Raw genomic sequence first — 22,257 nt, 5'->3', positions numbered from 1 at the left:
AACAGACACAAATATTTGCTAATTTCAGCCTGTTTTAACTTGACATATTTACATATGTGCACATAACATCATACTATTTTAAGTGGACGCTTGTATTAGAGTTTAGACGTTTTTAATACATTTAAATAAAATCTAAGAGTAGCGGATACAGAAATACTTTTTGAAATATGTGGGCACACCAGTAAACGACTGTAATGTCAAACATTAAACTGTTTAGTCGTGTTGTGTAGTTATTTTTGATAGAAAATTATTTTCTGGTGTAGAAACACTGATTTTCTTTCAGTGTGACTGGTTGTAAACTCTGCATTCACTTTTGTTTTGCCCGTGACTCCATATGTTTTTTTGTATTTGGTCCACAATCGATAAAATTTGCCACCCCTGCTGTGCTGAAGTCAACAAACATAGAATACTGACGGGTGATACATATATTTCTCATTAACACCTTTCCTTGTTTTCTTGATAGGATTTTGTCCATCACTTCAGTGTGCTGCTCCCAGAGTGCACCAGTGCCACCAGAGACGGCATCCAGCAGAGTCTGGACCAGCTAGACCTCGAACCAGATGGGTACCAAGTGGGAAAGACAATGGTATGTACCCTCAGTCCTTCTCCCTCCTTTCCTCTTTGCTGATCTTTTAGATTCACAGATAAACAAATACAGTTAAAAACATGAAGCGACATTTGCTTTAAATACGCCACATTATCCCTGTCTGTTAAGCATCCTTTACTGTACAAATAGCATGTAAAAAACGTGTTCCTCTTTACAAATGAATGTTACACAGCTGAGCTTTGTTCAGCTCTCAGAAATCACATTGTACACTGTATGTTATTATAGGTTTTATGTTATGTTATAATGCATGTTGAGGCAGTTAGGAATCTGGAAAATGCCGGTCCAAGTCCCAAAATTGATTTACTTAAGATAATGTGGGGTTTTGAAATCACTCAAACTCTTTTAGTTTATCAAACCTTTGAATTTCACGAGCTATAAATAGAGTCATAGACAAAGGGAAAGGTTTGTGTTGAGGATAAACTCATATCACCTGAAAGCATCCTCCGTCTGGAATAGAAGGATGTAATGAAGACAGTGCCCCATATTTGGTCTTGGTTGGTATGTATGAGTCATGATGGAGGGGTCCTGGCCTTTGGATGCTGTCTATATAATTAGAGGATCATACCTGACATACTTGTGACCATGTATGCGATCTCTGACTCTGAGCTTTGTGTGTGAGCAGAGCTTTTTGAAAGAGTGTGTGTGTACATCTCTTTAACAACCTCGTTCTTCATTAGGTGTGTGTGTGTGTTACCACGCACTGACTCCATCATGGTCCCTCCCCTCAGGTGTTCTTCCGGGAGGCTGAGCGTCAGCGGCTGCAGGCCGTTCTCCATGCCGAAGTCCTCAGACGCATCGTCGCGCTGCAGCAGCGGTTCCGAGCCCTGCTGGAGAGAAAGCAGTTTGTCAGAATGAGAGAAGCAGCGATCTGCATCCAGGTACAGTTCAGTGCTTTTAAGCCCCGTCTTTTCCTTCTGTAGGATTTAAATCACTCTTTAGTGATTCTTTTTTTTCCTGTGTTTTTTTTCCCTCTTTGTATTATTTCTGATTGACTTTCAGGTAAAATTAAAAGCAATTCAATTTATACTTTTACAAAATGCAGTTTTAGAAATTATCTTTTCTGTGCTAATTTTAAATCAATTCCTACAAACGATTTATTATTTATTTGTTTTATTGAGCTGAAAAAGGTCTGTATGATGTAATGCATAACTATGAAACATAGTTTGTTGCATCAATCATCATATTATTATTATGATTTTGCTTACATTTGCAATATTGTGATACTCAATAGCAGAAAGATATTAGTAATAACGTTGTGGTATTGATTTAATGCCCGCTGTCCTGGCCTAGCTCAGTGCAGCACTACGTTTGACATGAAAGGACCAAAAGGTGTCCTTTGACATCAAGGATGTTTTATTTTAGTTCCTAAACTGGAAAATATTTTAAGTTTGATTTGAAATCTGTGTGAATGTCCAACTCAAATACAGATCAAATCAACATGTCACTCACAGACATGCCCAGTCCAGGTGGAATTAAATTCGTTTTTATGTCCCATAAAAGACAATTGAGATTACCTATTGAGCAAAGATGCTTATATTTATAATGGATTGTCTTTAGTCAGTGAACAGGAACATATGTTGTGACTAAAAGAAAAATAAATCACAGTTTGTATGAAAAATAATACATCATTATCATCATCCCCTCACAGAAATGGTGGCGTTTGTACCGGCCCATAGACGAGGAGGAGGATTATAGCCCTCATGTCCAGGAGGGGGCAGCATTGTGTCTGCAGACACAGTGGCGAGGTTACAGGGAGCGCCACAGGTTCAGGCTGTGGAGGGAGGCTGCTCTGGTGCTGCAGAGGGCGTGGAGGTTATGGCTCTACCGGCGCTGCACAGCAGCTCTGGTCATTCAGACGGCCTGGCGCTGTCATCAAGCCAGAGACACCTACTTGCGTCTGTACGGCGCTGTGGTACAACTACAGGCAATTAGCAGAGGCTACCTGGCCAGGCAGAGGTAAGCCATGCTGTAAAACACCTGTTCCTGAGCACTAGCACCTTCATATAATTCATCAAAAACAAACATTTTAGCATTTTTATAAAGCTGTAACACACAGGTTTCTGCATGATTTTTGCTCAAGCTGGTGAAAAGCCAGATTAATCTTTGCACACAGCTCCTGCCTGCAGTGTATTTGGTCATTGTTCAGTGTGCTTATTGACCAGGCTTGGTAAAAGCATGCCATTACGCAAGCAACCCAAAGCTGCTCTACAATCAGCTGAGCCACTGAGAGAAAGACTTTTTAACTTTGGTCAATATTTGAGTTTGTTCTGAATAACTGTTTAAAATGTATCTTGATACTAGCAGTAGGAAGTAGTTTGACATCAGCTAAAGTTGTAACCATGCCTTCTTGATTGACAGCTTCAAACAGCTGAGAGAACAGAGACTGAGGGAGGAGAAGGAGCAGCAGCAGGAGAAGCTGCTTCAACTACAGAATGGCCAGGTGAGTCTCTCGCCAGGAGCAGAAGAGGAGCCTCCTGAGAGGATCATGGGGTTGGACCTCAGCACGTGGGAGGATCGCTCCTACGAGCAGCGAGAAAGGAGCCTCCAAATCCTGAGCAGCCATGAGGGCTCCGTCGGAGAGGAAGGAGAAGGAAGAGAACATGCTCGGACGAGAGAGGGCCCCTCTAAAGCGCAAACTGAAGCATCGGACTCGATCCAGACATCCACCGTGGTGGTGCGAGAGAGGTCCAGAACTTTAGACGAGCCCAGCCAGAAAACCACTCGGGCCAAGAGAGAGAGCCGGCGGATGAGAGAGTTGGAGCAGGCCAAGTTCAGCCTGGAGCTCCTCAAGGTCCGGGCGACCAGCGGTGGAGCCTCATCCCCGTCCGAGGAACGCCGCTGGTCTGTAGAGCTGGTGGCCCCGGCGACGCCACCTCTTCGTTCACCCCAGGGCACTCCCGACAGCCAGAGCTCCAAAGGCAGCTTCGAGCTTCTCAGCATGGAAGACGAGGCCCCCAAGGCCGTGGAAGAGGTGACAGACAGTGAGGACCTCTGCTTCCCTGTTGCTTCAGCAGCTCCAGCACCTGAGCCCAATGTGGAGGTTGTTTCATCGAGCCCGAGGCCACTCGAACCGCACAGGACAGATGCAGTTGCCCACCAAGGCAGACATCGCCAGACCAAAATGGATCCGGCAGCCCCCTCTGCCCCCACACATCCGCCCAAAATGGAGAACTACCTCCCTACCTTTTACGTCCCTGCTAGTGAGGGCAGCACAGCCGTCTCCCGTCATCCTGCTGAAAAGCCCAAACAAAACACGGAGGCGGCCGTCTCCACCACCACTGTCACCAAGCTTCTCAAAGAGAGGCGGGAGTCATCGCGGCGACCAGTTGTGGTGGTCATCAGCATGCAGAAAGAAACACCACTAAGCCAAGAGCTGAGTGATATTGTCCGTCCCCCTGCAGTGGTTCGGGACTCCAAGGCTCAGACGGGGGCGAAACCAGACCCGGCTCTCGTCCCTGTTTCCACCTCTGGCCCTCAGGCCGACCAGGCGGTCATCGAGAAGCTGGTGCGACTGAACGAGGAGAAGGAGGTGAGGCAGCGTAATCAGCAGCAGCAGAACGAGAAGGAGATGATGGAGCAGATCAGACAGCAGAAAGAAGCGCTGGAGCAGCAGCGTCTTTACTTCGCTCAGTACGAGAGAGACATGTTTGAAAAACAAAGAGGAGAAGCGCTGCACAGGATACAGCAGAGTCGACAGGGTGGACAAGATGTTGGTGGCGCCGCAACCTCCAGGGAGCGCCGTAGACCCAGCTCCCTGCTGATCGAGAGAACACCAGAGCTCGCTCCTCCTGCCAGAACACAGTCGGACTCCACGGCCCCATCAGTGCACTCTCCCCCGGGTGTGGACATCCAGAGCACCGCCCCTCACCCGCACCTGCCCCCTCCACCTGCTTCTGTTCCCAGAGAAAGACGCAAGGAGAGCAGGCTCGTTGCTGAGGGCTGGGCGCCCAAACTCACGCTGGAGTCCAAAGATGGAGGAGGAACCAGAGCGAGAACAGCGAACAAGAAGACACCAAGTGACCAAGGCACCACAGTTAGTTTGAAGGACAAGCCAAACATCTTCTTCTCTCCAAAGGACAAAGTCACATTTACAAAGTGAGTAATGGATTGATACATTTTACACTAATATTATTAAATGTACTTATTATTAAATTAAATTTCTTTGCTTGCACTATGTATGTTTTTGTTGTTATGTGGTGTTTTTCTTTATCAGAACCAAGTTTTTTGCCAGGCAGGTTTTTACCTTTTCTTTCGGTGCATAACAAGTAAAAGTTTTTGAAATAAAAAAGTACAGAAAAAGTAAAGAATCATAAATAGAATTATTGTAGGAATAATGACAATACATTACTATTAATCAAAATCCAAGAGAAAAAAAAACATGCAAAGTCACGATAACCATAAACAAACAAATAAATGAATGAATCAATAAAACAAGTTTCCATTTAATGTATAACATTTAATATATAATAGAATTAATCATGGTAACGTTAATTATTCATGTAAAGTTTAGAGTGCTAAGTGAAGAATTTGAACACTTCTTACTAACTTCTTACTAAATTCAGTGTAGCAGAGGCTGCCCCATACTATGGATTTGATGCAGGGGCACTGAGAAGAATGTGTTGAAAGTAACAGATAGACGGCACCAACGTTAATTGGGATCCTCTCAATTTTCTGAAAACCAGAAATGATACCATCATACTAATTTAAAAGATGCTCTAGCTAACCACATAATCATCTTCTCAAAGGGTGCATTATTATCATTATGTATTTACATTTGTTCCACTTCTTGTCCAGCAGGTTTGACAGGGAAGGTCCTTCTAGAGAAACGCCTGCAGCCGTTCCCAGAGAAGCACCGTCACCCGTCGTCAAGCCCTCTAAAGGGGCAAAAACTCGGGATGTAAGCAAACTCTCCTTTTTACTTTTTAGAACAAAGCATGCGTTTGCAAGTTCGCAGGAGTGCCTTATTTGTGTTGTGAATGAATTAATATATCTTGGCAGCCCCAAATCTTACACCTTAAACACCACAGTTGACCTACATGAAGAACAAAATGCACTGGAGCTCTTTTTCAGGTTATTAAAGGCTCCTTTTTAAAACATGCTGTTATCACTTCTGATGAAACTCCAGGTTGGCAGAGCGGGCCAAAAAAAGAAAGCTAGAATGGCACGCACCCGCTCCGACTTCCTCACCCGCGCCCCCACCCTCTCAGTTGGGGGCGATTCAGACGAGGACTATGACGACGACAGCAGCAGCCCCCGTCATTACAGTCTGCCGCTCGCCAAACAGAGCTCCACGGAGACGGGCTTGAGAGAGTCCTGTTTCAGTGACTCTGACATGGTAACAGGCGCCATCCAAGCCATCAGTGGCCCTCTATACGGTCTTAGAGCGTGGCTTGTCTTTGACATTTCTAACCCCCTCCCCAGAGAGAGCATAGATCTACACCACTGACTCAAACTGAGCTTCAACAAATTTTCTTAAACTTTCCATAAGAGGGGAAGGCATTTCAAATGTTTTCCCTTTCAACACTAATCCTTTAACTTAGTTGCTTCTCTAACACGATTGGCTTCTGTTTCTCTTACAGCTGTAACACTGACTTCTTCTCTTCCTTGTTGAATAACAATGTTTGCATGTCACTTGGTTATAGTTCCTCTCTTAGCACTAGTCACGAGTCAGACCTTGGGAATCCTTGAAAAAGGTCATCATTCACTCTTGATGGTCTTCATCATCTAACACACTCCTAATATCTTTTAACTGCTCTTTACCTCGGTAATGATGCCTAAAAGACGTCAGGTTAATGTGGCTGGTGCAGCTGCAGGTTTGTGATGCTGCCCTCTGCTGGCTCGAACTTGTCCTCAGATCATAATATACTCAGGGGCTGAATGTATATTCATAATAGAGAGGCTGTCTGGCTTTTTGGTGTGTTTTTAACATTTCTCCAACCTGGTGTTATTTCAGCCTGCCAGCTCTAAGGAGCAAAAGAAGATACAGAAAACCATGTCTTCAGGAGATTTGATCAAAGAGGACTCCATGCGTAAGAACTCTCAAGATGGAAGGTTTGTTCCTCAACTCTGCATTGCTGCCACACAGAGTTTTACCTGAAAGTTTTTCTTTATGTCTTGGCCTTAATATAAATTGTTAGTTACTGTGAGGAACTTTTAACTGGTTATGAAACAGTCTTAGTTTCATAATGATGCCTCTATATGACCTATAATAATAATAATAATAATAATAAACGAGACAGCAAGAAGAGTGGCTATTTCTATATAGTTCTCTATAATATTCTCAATGCTTGGCATCAGTGACACTGGGTCAAACTCAAACGTCATGCTGCTGGAGGCCCAAGTTGTATTAATGGGCCCGCTGGAGGAAAGGGAGTCACAGTAGAGCCAGAATCAGGAGTGAGCGGGGCAGACCGCCAGACCCTGCTGCAGTCAAATGAGCCGTTTTCTAAAGGGACTCATTGGAAACACGACTGCTTTTGTCCACAGTAACCTCCAAAATCAACACACAGTTAAAGTTCCTCGTAGTAACTTGAAGTACTGTTTTGTCACTTGAAGCTATTTACATTTTAATCTCAATTTTCCATCAGTAATCAAAGAATGTCTCAATTCTGTTTTAAGTTTGAACAGGGGTCGTAGGATGCGTTTCTGGGGCAAGACAAAGTATGGGGATAAGAAGACATCCAGAGAAAAGCTGATCTGCGGGGCTGATTCCCCGGATGGAGACTATGGGGACACTGGGCCATTGCTGGGAGAAGGTGTGTTATCCAAAAGCAAATTAATAGGACTTTCACTTTGGGTGCTTAAATACTGTCTTTGAATGCACCTGAAGTTCATTTGACTCACCTGCACAAATCCTTTGTTCCCTTCCACACAGCAGGTCAAGAGAACATGTCGCCCCCCTGCAGTCCTGACCTGATTTTGGATCGAGTGTTCAGAGACTTGAAGGAGAACAAGGAGCCGTCTCCCAAGGTGAAGCGGCGGCGCAGCGTTAAGATCAGCAGCGTGGCTCTGGAGCCTGCTCAGTGGCAGAACGACGCGCTGCAGATCCTCAACTGCGCCAACGACTACAGGAGCATGAATGACTTCCTCATGAAGAAGGTACAGACAAACATGCTCTCTCTCTCTCTCATTCCCTCGACACATGTGGGTAAAGATGATTGTATCGCCTACACGTGTACTTCAACCTCTCAAAATCCTCACAAGGAGAGTAACTCCAGATGAACACAATGTATGTGTTTTTATTATTGATGTCTCAACACTTCAGGAAGTTCATATTCATACAACGATGACTGTGGTGTTCCTGTTTTAGATCAACGACTTGGACACTGAGGACAGTAAGAAGGACACCATGGTGGACGTCGTGTTTAAAAAGGCTTTGAAGGAATTCCGTCAGAACATCTTCAACTCTTACTCCACAGCGCTTGCGGTAAGTGCTGTCAACACTGTTTACATGATTGGTAACAATATTATAAACATACTCATAAACTGTTTATAGCACTGTATAATTACACTGATCCTATAATATATAGGACCATAGTGTTTTATAATTCCATAGTTGTAATATAATATAAGTTTTTTTTTTTTTATAATGCATTACAATCAAAATTGTAATAAAATCACAGTAGTTTTTACGTTATAGCAGATAAAGGATTAGAACATTATTTCCAAAGTAGATTAATACTGTTCTCTTCCTGTGACCTCGTCATCTTCCTCCCCAGATGGATGATGGTAAGAGTATCCGCTACAAAGACCTCTACGCTCTGTTTGAGGACATCTTGGAGAAGACCATGCGACAGGAGCAGAGGGACTGGAGAGAGTCTCCTGTCACGGTGTGGGTCAACACCTTTAAGGTTTTCCTGGATGAGTTCATGACCGAGTACAAGCCTCTGGACAGCACACCCAGCAAGGTAAAGACTCACAGCCTCATGGAAAACAGGGTTTTTGATGATGGCTAAACTGTTTAAAAGATAGTTTGTGCTCCTTTAAATGTATTCTGTTCTGCTCAAAGAAATACACGTGTGTTAATTGTTGTGCATCCAAAAAGTAAGTTGAATGTGTCAGAAAAGTTTTACATATCTTTACAAACTTTAAATGTCATGTACTCTGGTGTATAAGAAGCCTTCTGGATTGTACGTTTCTAGAGATTTTATCCTTATTTTACATGATGCTTATATTTCCAAATAATGCATTTAATACAGTGACAAAACTAAATTAATGCAAAAACATATCTGTTGTTCTGTTTTGTGTTTTATTTTACTACAGCAGGTACCTAAACCTGAACGCAAAAAACGGAGGAAAAAGGACACAGACATTGTAAGTCTCTCTTCATCCTCATCATTATTCAGAACTAACAGAGGAAAGACAACACTTTGCTTTAACAGCCAGTCTTTTACACCCCGCTTTGCTGTTTGGAATAACAAGATATAAATACACCAGACACCAGAATAGAAAAAGCTATTAAAACAAGAAAAATAAAAATATGTAAATGTCAAAGGAAATATGCACGTGAACTTCAAATGAACCTGAACCTGTGCTGTGCTGCTCTCTGCAGGTGGAGGAACATAACGGCCACATCTTCAAGTCCACCCAGTACAGCATCCCCACATACTGTGAATACTGCTCATCGCTCATCTGGATGATGGACCGTGCCTGTGTGTGCAAACGTGAGTGTGCATGCAAAACATCACACAAGTTTAGATTTAGCAGACCTTGAGAATCCCTGAATTTCATACAGTGGATCTCAGAAAATGTATCTTTTTTTGATAAGCAGTTTTGAAGAGTAAAATATTCATGTGCTGAAATAATTATTGATTCAATTGACAGAAAATTCCTCCTCTACAATTTGAATAAAGTGATTGTCATTTATCAAGGAAAATCCCCAATATTTGCTGGTTCCAGCTAATTTACTGCTTTTTTCTATTTTCCGACAGTTTATTAATTGAATTATCAACAGATTCATTGATTATAAAGTTGCAACCCTAAAATATATGTGAAGTTGAAATTGCAATATGTGTTTATTTATGCGTTTCTAGAAGCACCAACATCTCACACACGGAGGAAAACCCCCTGTGATTAATATTTGGGTTGATACAACAGTAGTTTTAATAGAAAAAATATCACTACCATTTCTCAACTTGACATGAACATGAGTCAAACTATACCACTGACATCAGAAACTGATTGATAAAAGCTCTATGAACACCGGTCAGTTCAGCATGGAATGAATCAGCCATTCGGGAGTCTTGCCAGTCCGACTCAGGTTGCCAGGTTGTAATTGGCAAACATTCTGAGAAACCAGAAACATATTCTCGACCTGTGCTTGCCATCGGTGGCAAAAAACGTATTTAACATATAAAAGACAAAGACATCAAACAGCAAAATGTGAACCGTACCCCATTTGTTTCATTGGTGACATGTAAATATTGCTGTTACAGTCAGAACCGAAACCAGAAAATGCTGCACGTGCGTTTGTGCATTACTCTCGTGCGCACAGGAATCTGTTTTAGCGACAGAGGTGAAGCAAAGTAAGTTGTTCAACTGCGGGGTGAAAAGTTGGAGTAACCCGTCAACATTACAAATCGATGTGAAAAATTGATTCAACTGACGAAGAACCAGATGAACCTGAACAAAAAACAACATTTGTGAAGTCTTGGGAGGCGAAGTATTCCGGCTTTAAGTTTTGACAACCAAAAGCTTATGCCAACCAATTTTAAAGGTTGGAAAGAAGCCCTGTGTCCTTAACAGTGATGTCTGTGAGTGCTGGAACCGTGCCTCTCTCTCTCTCACACACACACACACACACACACATAAACTCATTCAGTCATACAGCCAACATTGTCCTGATGTAACCAACAACAGAATATTAAATACATTTACTGTCAGGCAATGTGTTTTGAAAGAAACAACTTCTCGTGCCAAATCTATGTGACCACAAATAGACACAAACACCCTCTCCTCCACTAAGACATTCAGCAAACTTGTACAAACACACCATATCTGTGTTCAGGCTGTGTTCAGTCTGGCCTCACAGAGCGAGCCCCACCCTCTCTCCCTCCTCAGCCTTAATCAGATTGTTTTCAACTGGACTCATGGGGTCTGGGGCGCCGTCTCTGCAGAGATATCTCCACACAGTTTGTCCTTTATTCCCACAGGATGTTTTCCTCACTCCAGCCAATACTGCCTTGGTCTCTCAAGCGATAATATAGATAGTTATTTTTTTCTTTTGTACCAACTTCTGCTGAATAATGAGGAGGCGCTACCTGTCTGTGGATAGAGGAAATGACCCGTTTGATTTCTCTGGTTGTGTTCGTCCAGTGTGCCGGTACGCCTGCCACAGAAAGTGCTGCCAGAAGACGACCACCAAATGCAGCAAGAAGGTGAGTCGGCCATATTGTGCGCCCGCCAACAATGTCCCAAGACACTAATTGTTTTTTCTGTGGGTTTCTTTCCAGTAGGTAGTGTTAGTACTGCCATCTAATACACTTTTTTTTGATACGTGAGCAATTCTTATAAGCATTTTTAAATATTAGTCTTTGTTTCTTTGTTCAAGTGTGTGCATGTTTTTGTGTTTAACAGTGTATTATTTTTTTCTCGTAACAGTTTGATCCAGAGCTTTCCTCCAGACAGTTCGGAGTGGAGGTTTCTCGTCTGACTAATGACGAGAGGGCTGTGCCCCTGGTAGTGGAGAAGCTCATTAACTTCATTGAGATGCATGGGCTCTACACTGAAGGAATATACAGGAAACCTGGCTCCACTAACAAAATTAAGGAACTTAAGCAAGGACTCGACACAGGTGAATGATTCTAGTCACCTTTAAAGCTGAGAAACATGTGTGGGGAAGGATTAAATGTGATTACTAAGTGTTGGTTTGTCTGCACCATAGCTATATATTAGTAGCAGAATGGACATTCCCATTCAAATCATCTTAGCAGGAAGGTCAGAGCGGCGGCCATTTTTATGTTTGTTGTAGCGGGGTAACTTCAATATAAACTAAACTGACTTACAGCGAGTCACAGAATCACTGAGGTGAGGTTTTGCAGTAACGACTAAAACAAGCAGTCAATTTAACAACTTAACGCTTCATCCACACACTCTTGTCACAGCGTAGGTAAGCAAATTGCTATCACCAGATGAGTGACAACTTTGGTCAGCTCATTTACTGTAACCAGCATTAAAGTATGTTGGAATAAAAAAACAGTTTGCTAGATAACTTGTTAGCTAGTTAGCTAGCAAACAGCTGGCTGGTTAGCTAGCTAGCATGCTAATTCCACCGTGCTGTAATGCTGCATTGTTTACATAAAATAAGCTGAACAGTGGGCTGGTGGCCTGTGTCTGCTCTCTTCACAGCAAACTGCGACAAAACTTTAGGTCTCCACTTACATGTGTTCTCACAATAACAACAATCACCATTTTCTCTTGTAACGGTCAAATGACCCCCAGACATTTATTTCTATGGTCTCCACTCTCCTTGTGACCACACAGATGTTGACAGCATGAATCTGGACGACTACAACATCCACGTTATCGCGAGTGCTTTCAAGCAGTGGCTGAGAGACCTGCCTAATCCTCTGATGACATTCGAGCTGTATGAGGAGTTTATACGTACCATGGGTAAGTGATCAGTTTTAGCTATCCAACTCCATTGGGTTTTCAAATGCATCACATTGGAGATTGTGTCCACAATCACAATTTATTATTGTGAACAGCAGCATTTGTTTGCTGTAACGGTAAAGGGTGATTTGTCTTGTTGAAATGCCTCCTCAGCTTTGCAGGATAAAAAGGAAACGATCAGAGCGGTGTATTCAGTTGTTGACCAGCTAAGCAGAACTCACCTAAGCACTCTTGAACGCCTCATATTTCATCTTGTCAGGTAAAAATCACTTCTTATGGTAATCCTTAGAGTAGGATTTATTTCCTCCCTGGTAGACTATTCTAATACTAAATTAATGCTTTCCAGGATCGCCTTACAAGAGGAGACAAACCGTATGTCAGCCAACGCCTTGGCTATAGTTTTTGCTCCCTGTATCCTGCGCTGTCCAGACACCATTGATCCACTGCAGAGTGTCCAGGACATCGGCAAGACGACTGCGTAAGAACACACTTCATGTATATTATCTAATTAATTCTCTGCCTTTGCCTAAGGCAGTGGTTCACAAAGTTTGGCGCGGGAGTGGATCCTAAATTAATCTGTTTCATGTGGGAGCAATTGACAAAACCGTATGCAAGGCTACCAAGATCAGTCAAAACCAAAGTCAGCAGAACATATTGTCAGGTTCACTGTCATTGTCGAAGAACGGCCTTGTGTCATTCTTTTCTAAAAGCTCAACTAGACAGACAGACAGACAGACAGACAGACAGATAGAATACAATACTTAACTTACATTTTTTTAAAATCAATCATAACTTACGCCATGTTATTGTTTCAATAAAATTATTGTTTACTTGGTTTATTTTCACTGCAGATTTCCTCAATAATGGTTGAGAAAAACAATTATTGATTTGTTTTCTGTTTGAGAGCCACTGTATGAATCAGACTTTGTAGAAAAGGGTTTGCCTTTTGATTAACTAAATATGAACTTATCGTTTTGCTGTGACATTGTTAAGCATTTCCAGTCCTTCTGAAGTGTGTTTTTCCACTCCTTAGGTGTGTAGAACTTATCATTTGTGAACAGATGAATAAGTACAAAGTTCGACTAAAGGACATCAGCAGCCTGGAATTTGCAGAGAATAAGGCCAAGTGCAGACTGACCCTCATTCGACGGTCGATGGTAAGTAAATGACATAACAAATATACTGTTATCAGAAGAATCAGCTGTTTGTACCGTTTAATCCTCCTGACTGAGCCACCCTAAAAGCTCCTTCCCTGATTTCCGCCTTTGTAAGCTGTTTTTCTCCTCTCCAGATTGTCCTCCCTAACCTGTCCTTTCCTTTACCCAGAAACCCGTACTAATAGCTGTTAGATTTATGAGCATAGCGCTCACTGTGGTATGTATACACACACGCACCACGGATTACATCCCCAAATCATCATCCAGTGGCGATGTTGTTGTGGTGCCGACCTCTGCATAGTCTCATCTCTTCAAATATTAACATCTGCCTTCTCCATCCATGAAGCATGACTCATCACTTCATTCAGCTTCTGTTTGTTGTAACTGTCTCTTGTGGATGAAAGTCATGAGATCGTGCAATCACTTGTCATTAGATCTACATTATGCCACTTAGAATATGGAGCATAAAAAGCCTTTTTTTTTTTAGCGTATTCTATAACTTAGTATTGACTGAATAGCTCATATCAGTGTTTCACTCTCAAGAAATCTAAAATTAGAAAATGTAATTAAATTGTTATTACTTTCTCTGGATAAATTGTGGACAGAATTAAGTTCTCATTAAGCCTTGGTGGAGTCTCATACTTTTCCTGAGCAAATATCATATCTATTATGATGATAGACCGATTAATTGGTCGCCTGATGAATCGGGCCGGTTATTGCCATTTTGAGACAAGCGGCATCGGGCGAAGCCTGCGCTCACAAGGCCGATTAACAGAAAATGTCTGCAGGCAGCCTTCTGAGTGTAGCTGATGTGTAACAAAGTAGGCCAAAACCACCAAAGGTTGTTTATTTAAATTTTCACTATGTAAGTTTTCACATTTTAGTTCTTTCTCAGAAAAACAACAACCTGAAGACATTTATTTAGTTGATTTTTATTTAAAATAAGTGCATTACAAACAGAGTGTAGGTCTACTTAAGCAAACAGAGACAATGCAGACGATAACGATGTTAAATGTTCATTTAAGTTCTGCAGTTTTGTTGGATTTATAAATTGTTGTATTTTATCAGATGCAAAAAAAGAAATTAAACAGAAAAAAACATGATATCAGCATTATAGCATTATATATCGGCCGCCCATATCGATATCAACCATTGACACACCGTAATCAGTCGACCCCTAATCTTTATCACATAACAGTGATATTGTTACTGCTATTAGTCTCACTTCTAAGAACTGAGATGTGCACATCATCTGCCACTCAGCGAGAAAGGCAGCAGATCAGTTGCTAGAACCGACCGACCTTGATGCTGCACATTAAAACCGACTTTTATGAACTTGTCATTACTGATTCCTCCTCTTTTTACTTCTCACTTTTGCTTTAAGCAGACAAATGCAGCTAAAAAGGTAACGTTTGTGTATCGTTGTGTTGTATCTATATTTCGTGTTTGATCAATTATTCAGTGCTGCTGTGCTGTTTTTAAACGCTGGTCGTTTCATGTGGTTTGTTCACTGCGTGTGCGAGTGAGTAGCTGCTTGCTAAAAGTGGTGAAATGTACTGTATATGACAGCATAACTGTTTTCATTTAGTGCTGGTCAGCTGCTTTTTTTTATTGAGCATAAACGTACTATTCACATGATGTGAAGACAACATCTGCTTCTGACTTGTTTCTCAGGGAAAAGGCCATGTGCAGCGACTGAGCTACCACACGCCCTCGCCTCCGGTTAGTCCGCGGCTCCCATCTGTGGCTGAACCCGTGATAGAAAACACTGGCAGCGAAGGAGGAGAGGACTCATTTTCCAAAATTTCAGAGCACCAGCAGGCGGCCATGCAGCAGGAAGAGAAAGTGCTGACAGAGCAAATTGAAAGCCTGCAGAAAGAGAAGTAAACACCGTCACTGCACTTACAATGTTCTGAAAACAACAGTTTCTTGATACGTAAATAACTCCAGATTATAAAAAAAAAAAGTGTAACGGGACAATGACTGTTTTGAAGAACTGAATTTACAAAAATATTGTTATTACTGTTAGCTGTGTCTCAACATGTGTGTTCAGCTCATTTGTTTGCCTCTGCAGAGAGGAGTTGACTTTTGAGATATTGACTCTGGAGCCACGAGCATCGGATGATGAGACCCTTGAGTCGGAGGCTTCTATTGGTACAGCCGACAGCTCTGAAAACCTCAATGTGGACTCTGAGGGAACCATTTCTGACTTCTCTGGTGTGTCACTAAGCAGGAAATCACAGCTTACCTTTCAGTTTGTTTTTTTACATATAATTGGAGAGAAAAGATCAAAACTAACTGTGTCTTTGCCTTTCATTGCAGAGAGAGGTCCAGTATTGACTTCCCCCTGGCCTCGGAGGTCTGACATGACAAGCCCTCGACGCCGTGCTCTCCGCCGGCAGCCTGACTCCCTGGACTCTGTGGACTCTTGCTCCAGTGTTTCCTCCTACTCTTCCTCATCACACTTCCACCCATCGCCCTCTTCGTCCTCTGCCAGCACCCGGCGTTTTCGTTTCCACTCCAAGTCTTCCACCGTAGGCTCGGGTCCGGCCCAGGCTCTGAATGTATCTCAAGCCTCCCGATCCGACAGCATAGACAGTAGCCCTACAGCAGATCAGGAAGGAGCATATGACGAAAGACCCCAGTTTACAAGCAGAGGCACCTTCAATCCAGAAAAGGGCAAACAGAAACTTAAAGGGGCCAAGCACTCAACCCTGAGGCACTCCAGAGAAGGCAGTGGCCACGGCAGGGACCCTCCAGACATACCACAGCAGCTGGTATTGTATGGCAGTAATGAATTCATGGTATGAAGGACACTGGGGCACCAAAGCACTCCCTATCCAACTCCCTGGCAGGCGTATACATTCTCAATGGGAAGTAACTTAATGACCGATCTCTGCTCCTCAAAGCACTCTTGCTTAGCCTTTCTTGAAGTCTGCAAAAAAGTGTCCCCAAGTGCCGTGTACAGTGTTGCCACCTCCAGAGGGGGGAGATCAGTGGAAAGGCTCCTCTTCGGTAGACTAAACTGCCACCCATGCTCTCTACAGTGCCTCGGCAGCTCTTTACTCGGCGCCAAGAGGAGACGCACTGAGCAGGAGGACAGAGAAAAGGGAATGTTGGAATATGCCGAAGACAACTAAGCATCAGGGAACGTTACGGAGCTGGAAAGCTGAAGCAGTATACTTTCAATAAATGAGAAGAAATCCGGCAACATCAGGCAGCACTGATGTTGCAGTGAACGTAAAGCTCACAATTATTAGCGGCTTTATGAGTTTACAGTTCATAACAATCAGTGTAAGCAGTGGTTGATCTGTTACTACAAATTTATTTTCCCTTATTTAATAAATTTTAATGGCACAGAAATTCTTTATAGCATATAATATACAGGTATAAATACTGTACAAAGCCGGAACACCAGCCTCTGCTGGGTAGGGTAGTTGAAGTCAAATATTTATCTTTTTTTTTTAATCTTTTTTTCTTGAGTATCTTGGACAGAGATGTACGGATTTGGGCGGTGGATGATTTATGTTTGTTTGTGTGTATGTGCATGTGCCGAGCGCTTATGCAGCTTGTGTGTGTGTGTGTGTGTGTGTGTGTGTGTGTGTGTGTGTGTGTGTGTGTGTGTGTGTGTGTGTGAGAGAGAGAGAGAAAGAGAAAAACCACTTCATGTGTTGTAAGTTTGTGCTGCTTTTTTCCCCCTTACAAGGGAAATAATGCCATCAAAGGGACCAAGTCAGCTGGTGTTTATTCCAGCCAAAGGGGATCCCAGCTCTGTAAAAATGTTGGATGTGTATAAAATCCCTGCATTCTCTGCTTAACAGCCATACTACAATTGTAATTGTACAATACAGTTCATATGTACAGTATAGTGGACAAATGCCATTCTATTCTTGAAACCTATTGTTACCCCCCCCCCCCCCCCCCCCACTCCCAAACCCATCCCCGTCTCCTGTAAAGTGTTTGCTCAATAGCAACCAAGAAAGAACATAAAACCAGTATGTCTTTTGTCTTTATTATTGAGAATGTCTATGGTTTTGTCATTTAAGTGTATCTTTCCGATATTCCAGTATTTTGCATTTTGCAACAATGTCAAAGTACTGCAGATGACATATTTCAACATGTTCACAGCAGACATTTTGACTCCAGTATGAAAAATACCAGGACGCTGAAACTTAAGCGGTGAAATGGATTTCAGCCACTGTTAATTTGTTTTATTTACGCGCGCTTTTCCTACTGTGACACGTCAAAATGTCTTCTGTGAATTTTACATGGATACCGATCCATTATCAGTGATACCACAAACAAATATGATACATTCAGTACAATTAGCAAGGGTGCAGATGTGTTCACAGACAGGGAAATCTGCAATTTTCAATCATTAAATGAGACCATGTAACTTTTGAATGAAGAAACACATTATTTCTCTTACAGATGAAAGGCAGAGTTAATTTGCTTGATTCAGTACTCGCAGGGGTTTCGCTTCAATATTCTTACTTGGTCCAGTATTACCGGTAGATAACGGGAGCTAATGTTAGCAAACTATTGTTGTGAACTTAATTTGCTGTATAATGACTATTGTCCGACTGTTGCACTACATTTTAGCACCTACCATTATTCCATAATTGGCCCCGTCAGAGGCCACTGTGGGGGGGAATCCCCTTTTTTTTGTCATCTTTCGTTTAGGACGGGAGAGGAAGAAACGCCTGCCGGAGATCTGTACTTCACTGCTGTGCACTTCTTTTTAGTTGCTTTAGCAATCTGTTGCCTCCTTCAGGGTAATGAAATAATAATAAAAATCGGGCTATTGAAAGAACAGGTAATGTACAGTTTGCCGTCTATGTTGCGGGCCTTTTCTATATTTATTCATCCTTTAGGTGCTGCTTCTGTCCTGTAAAGTCATTTGACTTTGGTGGAATTACTCAACCCAGGGGTCATGTCTTGTGCATTTTTATCCTCACAAAAATGACAATCTATGCTTTGGGGTCCATTTTCCGCCTGTGGTATAAACAGAAATTGGCTTTGCAATTATAAACATAGTCAACTGCTCCTGAGATACAGCTAACCTCTTATGTAGCCTGAAGAGAGCAGACAATTCTTAATTTTGTTTTCATTAAAATTTCGTAAAATCCATTTGTTTCATCACCTTTGGATATCAAAGAGTCAAAGAGTCCGGCAATAACCATGAAAGCAGTTAGGAGGCATCAGCAACAGCTAAAAGGGGTACAACCAGGAAATGTAATGTTAACATGATGTAATAACTTGCCTTAGGAGGTTCAGTAAAATATCCGTTTAAAGTCTCCACCTGTAATTAAAATAAAAGAGAATACAGCATTTAGTTATTTACTTTGAAAGGTTTTTTTTGTGAGGACTTATAACAAAACCAACCCAAATGTAGGCTCTGTGCTTGAGCGCGCTAATGAAGATAACATGTCATCAAAAACATGTAAATAGCCTTAAATGGGATGCAGCCTTGTGTGTTGTTACACTTATGTATCATGTTTTATGTCATGTTTGCTGTCTAATCATGTATCAGCAGGCATGTTGGTTAGAAAAACTCAGGTTGTTTTCAGAGCACTTTTCAAGCAAGAGGTGCAAAGTACTTTACAGAGATGCACATCTGACAGCAGTGGTGTAATGTATCAAAGTACATTTGCTCGTGTACTGAGTTCATGTACTTGTTTTTACAATTCTGAGATACTTGTACTATCAGTATTTCCATTTAATGGCGCTTTATTTATTCTTCTCAACTACATTTTGGAGGCAAATTTTGTAATTTTTACTTTAACAAGCTTTTCGTTTCACTGGTTTAGAGCATCTACACAAAATATAAAATCAGCTAATGAATTACGTCTTGGTTAAGCTGCATCAATTTATTCCAATACAGTAATGAAATATGTATTATTCTGAAATGAGATGTAAATTGATTCCTCTCACTTTTGATACTTAAAGTAGGCTATTATGTATATGCAAGACTTTTACTTGTAACATGTTTTACACTGTAGTATTGCTATTTTTACATTAGTAAAAGATCTCAGTACTTCTTTCACCACTGGCTAGAAGTCAACCACGACATAAGCAGCTACGTGGCATGAAAGTGACAAACAATACAACATAAATACATTTGATTCGCATAAATAAAACAACCTATATGTCTATCATATTAACTTCTCATTTTCTTCTGTAAAATTACCTCCTACCCAGTTTGTTTAATCGTTTATAATTCCGACAGCACATAAAGGTAAATTAAAAGCCAAAATAAACAGTTAAAAAAACATTTTAAAACTATTTTTGCACGTTTACCACAACGGACTGGATCACATTTGTAGACGGACGTGAGTGGACTGAATTCAGACTTTAAACCAATTATTTCTTTAAAAATATAAAGGTACTACATATTAATTGATCAGAAACGGCTTCGGGGACAGCCTCCTGGTGACGCGGGCCACCTTTCGAGCGACGCATGCGCAGAGGCCCAGCGTGTCACAAGAAGCACCATCAGCAGGAGCAGGAGCAGGAGCAGCAGCCGCTGGGGAGAAGGGAGCTTGTTGTTTACTATACACAAGAATAAACTTTTCTCTACAATGTCTGGATTAGACAGCAACCCCTTCGTGGACCCAGTAGACACAAATCCCTTCCAGGTGAGGCTGGCGTTTGGTCCTCTTCTGTGTGCGAAGTTTCGAAGACGCTGTTTTCGCGAATAGTGAAGACTGAAAGAGAAATGCTGTAACACAAACCTGTTTGGTTGGTTGCTGGGTTTGGCCTCTGCATTTCCTGACTAAGAAACGTCACTATTATAAAGTATCATGCATTGTAGTACAGAACATTTATATTAAAATGCGTCTGTAAAACAGTGCGTTTATGCTGGACGTGGGCTATTAGGTTCACTCACCTGCGCAGGTGAGCAGACACGCGAACAGGTGCCTGCTGATATTCAGTCATCAAATGTGACTCCTCTTCAACACGCCATTAATGGTAGATTTTGTAAACCAGATCCTCAGGAGGAAATATGGGATTTAATGGCGCACTTTGTAGGTTTATCGGATCTTATCAGGTGTTTTCTATTTGTCACATCCGGGTGTTTTCAGATCTAATAGCTCAAGGGAGTAATGGTAATAGGTGAGCTTGTCTCTTTGTGACTTATTTACTTCAAGAAAAAAACACCGTTTTGCTTAAACCTACAAAAAAAACAAAGAAATTGTGTTTTACCTGAGACCGATGTGGACTAGGGCCAAGAGGCTATTAATAGCTGATGTGTTGTGAGACAAATGAGTGCTCTTCCTGTACTGGTTGGGACTCTGCTTCGCCCACATATGGCACCAAGTAAATGAAGGGTCATGGCTTCACAAAAGAATACATAACACAAAGGAATTCTCCTTTTTTCTTCAGGATCCGTCAATCACACAAGCCACCAGCAGGGCCTCTGAAAATGCTGGGGAGTTCAACCCATTCTCTGCAACTGAAATGGTTTGTTCCTCTTGTTTTTGATAAAACGACTTGATGTATAGTTCTGTGTAGGTATTTAAAATGCAATATTGCTTCACTCGTTTCACAGGAAACCCACACTGGCAAGACCATCCCCATCTCTGCTGCCTCCTCTCAACCCGCCATCCTGCAGACCTCAGTGGAGCAGAGCGCCCAGGTGAGTCACAAACACACACGTTCACAAGTAAAGGACATTAAATGAGCTGGTGTGAAATCACATTTCAGCCATTTTCTACATCAGCTAAGATCAACTAACAAGAGTGCATCTGTATTTGGTGGTTGACCGTAACTTTGAATATCCAAAACAATAGATGAGGACAATAATACGCTAGTGGTTTGAGTGAATGGATGAATCGTGACCAGTAAGGATTATTTGATTATTTGAGGCTGATACATCAATATTTGAAAGTGTATAAAAACATAACAAGACATAGGCTGATATAGGTTTCTTTTTCACATAAACACATTATGTAAATGCGGTGGTGGAAGACGTACTCGGATCCTTTTCTTAAGTAAAAGTAGAAATACCATACTCTAAAATACTCTAAGTAAGAGTCCTGAATTCTAAATGTTACTCAAGTAAAAGTACAGAAGTATTATCAGTAAAATGGACTTAAAGTATCAAAGGTAATATTACTCATTATGCAGACTGGCTGCTTTTTAAAGTGTTCTATTATTATAAAACATTATTATGTTTTTGTCACTTCTTAATACATGTCGGCGCATTACAATGTTGTAGTTCAGGTGAAACCATTTTTACGTATTTTGTTATACTACTGGCTATATTAGTAGTATACTGCATCATATCATACAAACACATTATATGTACATATATGTTGTTTTATGTAAACAGGAACTAGCAACAAGTGAAATGTACAATATTTTCCTTTGAAATTTTGTGTAGTAGAAGTATAAAGTAGCATAGAATATACGTATATGTCAAAAGTAATGAGTCAGTACTTCGGATCAGAAAATCAGGACAACATTTGGTCCTCAGGAGCTGGTGTCTTCCACATTAGGTGTGGAGCTTTGCCTGTATGAATTTTGCATCACAAGCAGGTAAATGTGACGCAGTGACAGTATTACACACCGCGTTGAGAGTGCAGCGCTTCCATCACCCACCAGGCAAATGCAGCTGCCGGCCAGGCTAACCTGATCAAACAGCAGGAGGAGCTGGAGAAGAAAGCAGCTGAGCTGGAGCGGAAGGAGCAGGAGCTACAGAAGAGGAGCGCAGGCAGAGCTCTCAACAGTGGTGGTAACGAGATGTTTTTAGAAGCTGCATGTAAACTTGTGTTGTGTACACAAACAATACCAATCGACACCACACTCTACAAACAATGTTAATCCATCTTTTTGTGTGTGTGTGTGTGTGTGTGTGTGTGTGTGTGTGTGTGTGTGTGT

The 22,257-nt window shown here is 41.8% G+C and overlaps 2 protein-coding genes across 18 annotated transcripts in view; both read left to right on the top strand.

Moving 5' to 3' along the window:
- The window catches only part of myo9aa (myosin IXAa), a 98,011-nt gene extending 81,552 nt beyond the window's left edge, over nt 1–16,459 (top strand). For 6 of the 17 annotated variants that reach the window (XM_031848446.1, XM_031848450.1, XM_031848437.1 and 3 more), the window contains 24 exons: nt 464–586; nt 1,336–1,485; nt 2,256–2,563; nt 2,966–4,702; nt 5,402–5,504; nt 5,733–5,942; nt 6,561–6,658; nt 7,226–7,362; nt 7,482–7,705; nt 7,917–8,033; nt 8,326–8,514; nt 8,870–8,920; nt 9,159–9,270; nt 10,922–10,983; nt 11,207–11,399; nt 12,089–12,217; nt 12,371–12,476; nt 12,564–12,695; nt 13,251–13,374; nt 13,544–13,591; nt 14,759–14,779; nt 15,049–15,257; nt 15,449–15,591; nt 15,697–16,459. In XM_031848446.1, coding sequence (XP_031704306.1) covers nt 464–586; nt 1,336–1,485; nt 2,256–2,563; nt 2,966–4,702; nt 5,402–5,504; nt 5,733–5,942; nt 6,561–6,658; nt 7,226–7,362; nt 7,482–7,705; nt 7,917–8,033; nt 8,326–8,514; nt 8,870–8,920; nt 9,159–9,270; nt 10,922–10,983; nt 11,207–11,399; nt 12,089–12,217; nt 12,371–12,476; nt 12,564–12,695; nt 13,251–13,374; nt 13,544–13,591; nt 14,759–14,779; nt 15,049–15,257; nt 15,449–15,591; nt 15,697–16,184 — 5,214 coding nt within the window. In that variant the 3' untranslated portion in view covers nt 16,185–16,459. The remainder of the gene's footprint in view (nt 1–463; nt 587–1,335; nt 1,486–2,255; nt 2,564–2,965; nt 4,703–5,401; nt 5,505–5,732; nt 5,943–6,560; nt 6,659–7,225; nt 7,363–7,481; nt 7,706–7,916; nt 8,034–8,325; nt 8,515–8,869; nt 8,921–9,158; nt 9,271–10,921; nt 10,984–11,206; nt 11,400–12,088; nt 12,218–12,370; nt 12,477–12,563; nt 12,696–13,250; nt 13,375–13,543; nt 13,592–14,758; nt 14,780–15,048; nt 15,258–15,448; nt 15,592–15,696) is intronic. The other 11 variants (XM_031848438.1, XM_031848443.1, XM_031848454.1 and 8 more) reach the window with 9 other exon arrangements.
- Nucleotides 16,460–19,955: 3,496 nt separating this feature from the next.
- LOC116384086 (secretory carrier-associated membrane protein 2-like) overlaps nt 19,956–22,257 on the top strand; it is an 8,175-nt gene continuing 5,873 nt past the window's right edge. The window contains exons 1-4 of the mRNA XM_031848456.1: nt 19,956–20,012; nt 20,761–20,838; nt 20,927–21,013; nt 21,982–22,111. Of these exons, the coding sequence (XP_031704316.1) occupies nt 19,956–20,012; nt 20,761–20,838; nt 20,927–21,013; nt 21,982–22,111 (352 nt within the window). The remainder of the gene's footprint in view (nt 20,013–20,760; nt 20,839–20,926; nt 21,014–21,981; nt 22,112–22,257) is intronic.

Source organism: Anarrhichthys ocellatus, unplaced genomic scaffold, assembly GCF_004355925.1.
Source record: "Anarrhichthys ocellatus isolate YVR2014 unplaced genomic scaffold, GSC_Weel_1.0 scaffold8, whole genome shotgun sequence".
NCBI lineage: Eukaryota > Metazoa > Chordata > Actinopteri > Perciformes > Anarhichadidae > Anarrhichthys > Anarrhichthys ocellatus.
The sequence above is the reverse complement of the archived record's forward strand: the minus strand, read 5'-3'. Positions and strand labels throughout refer to the sequence as shown.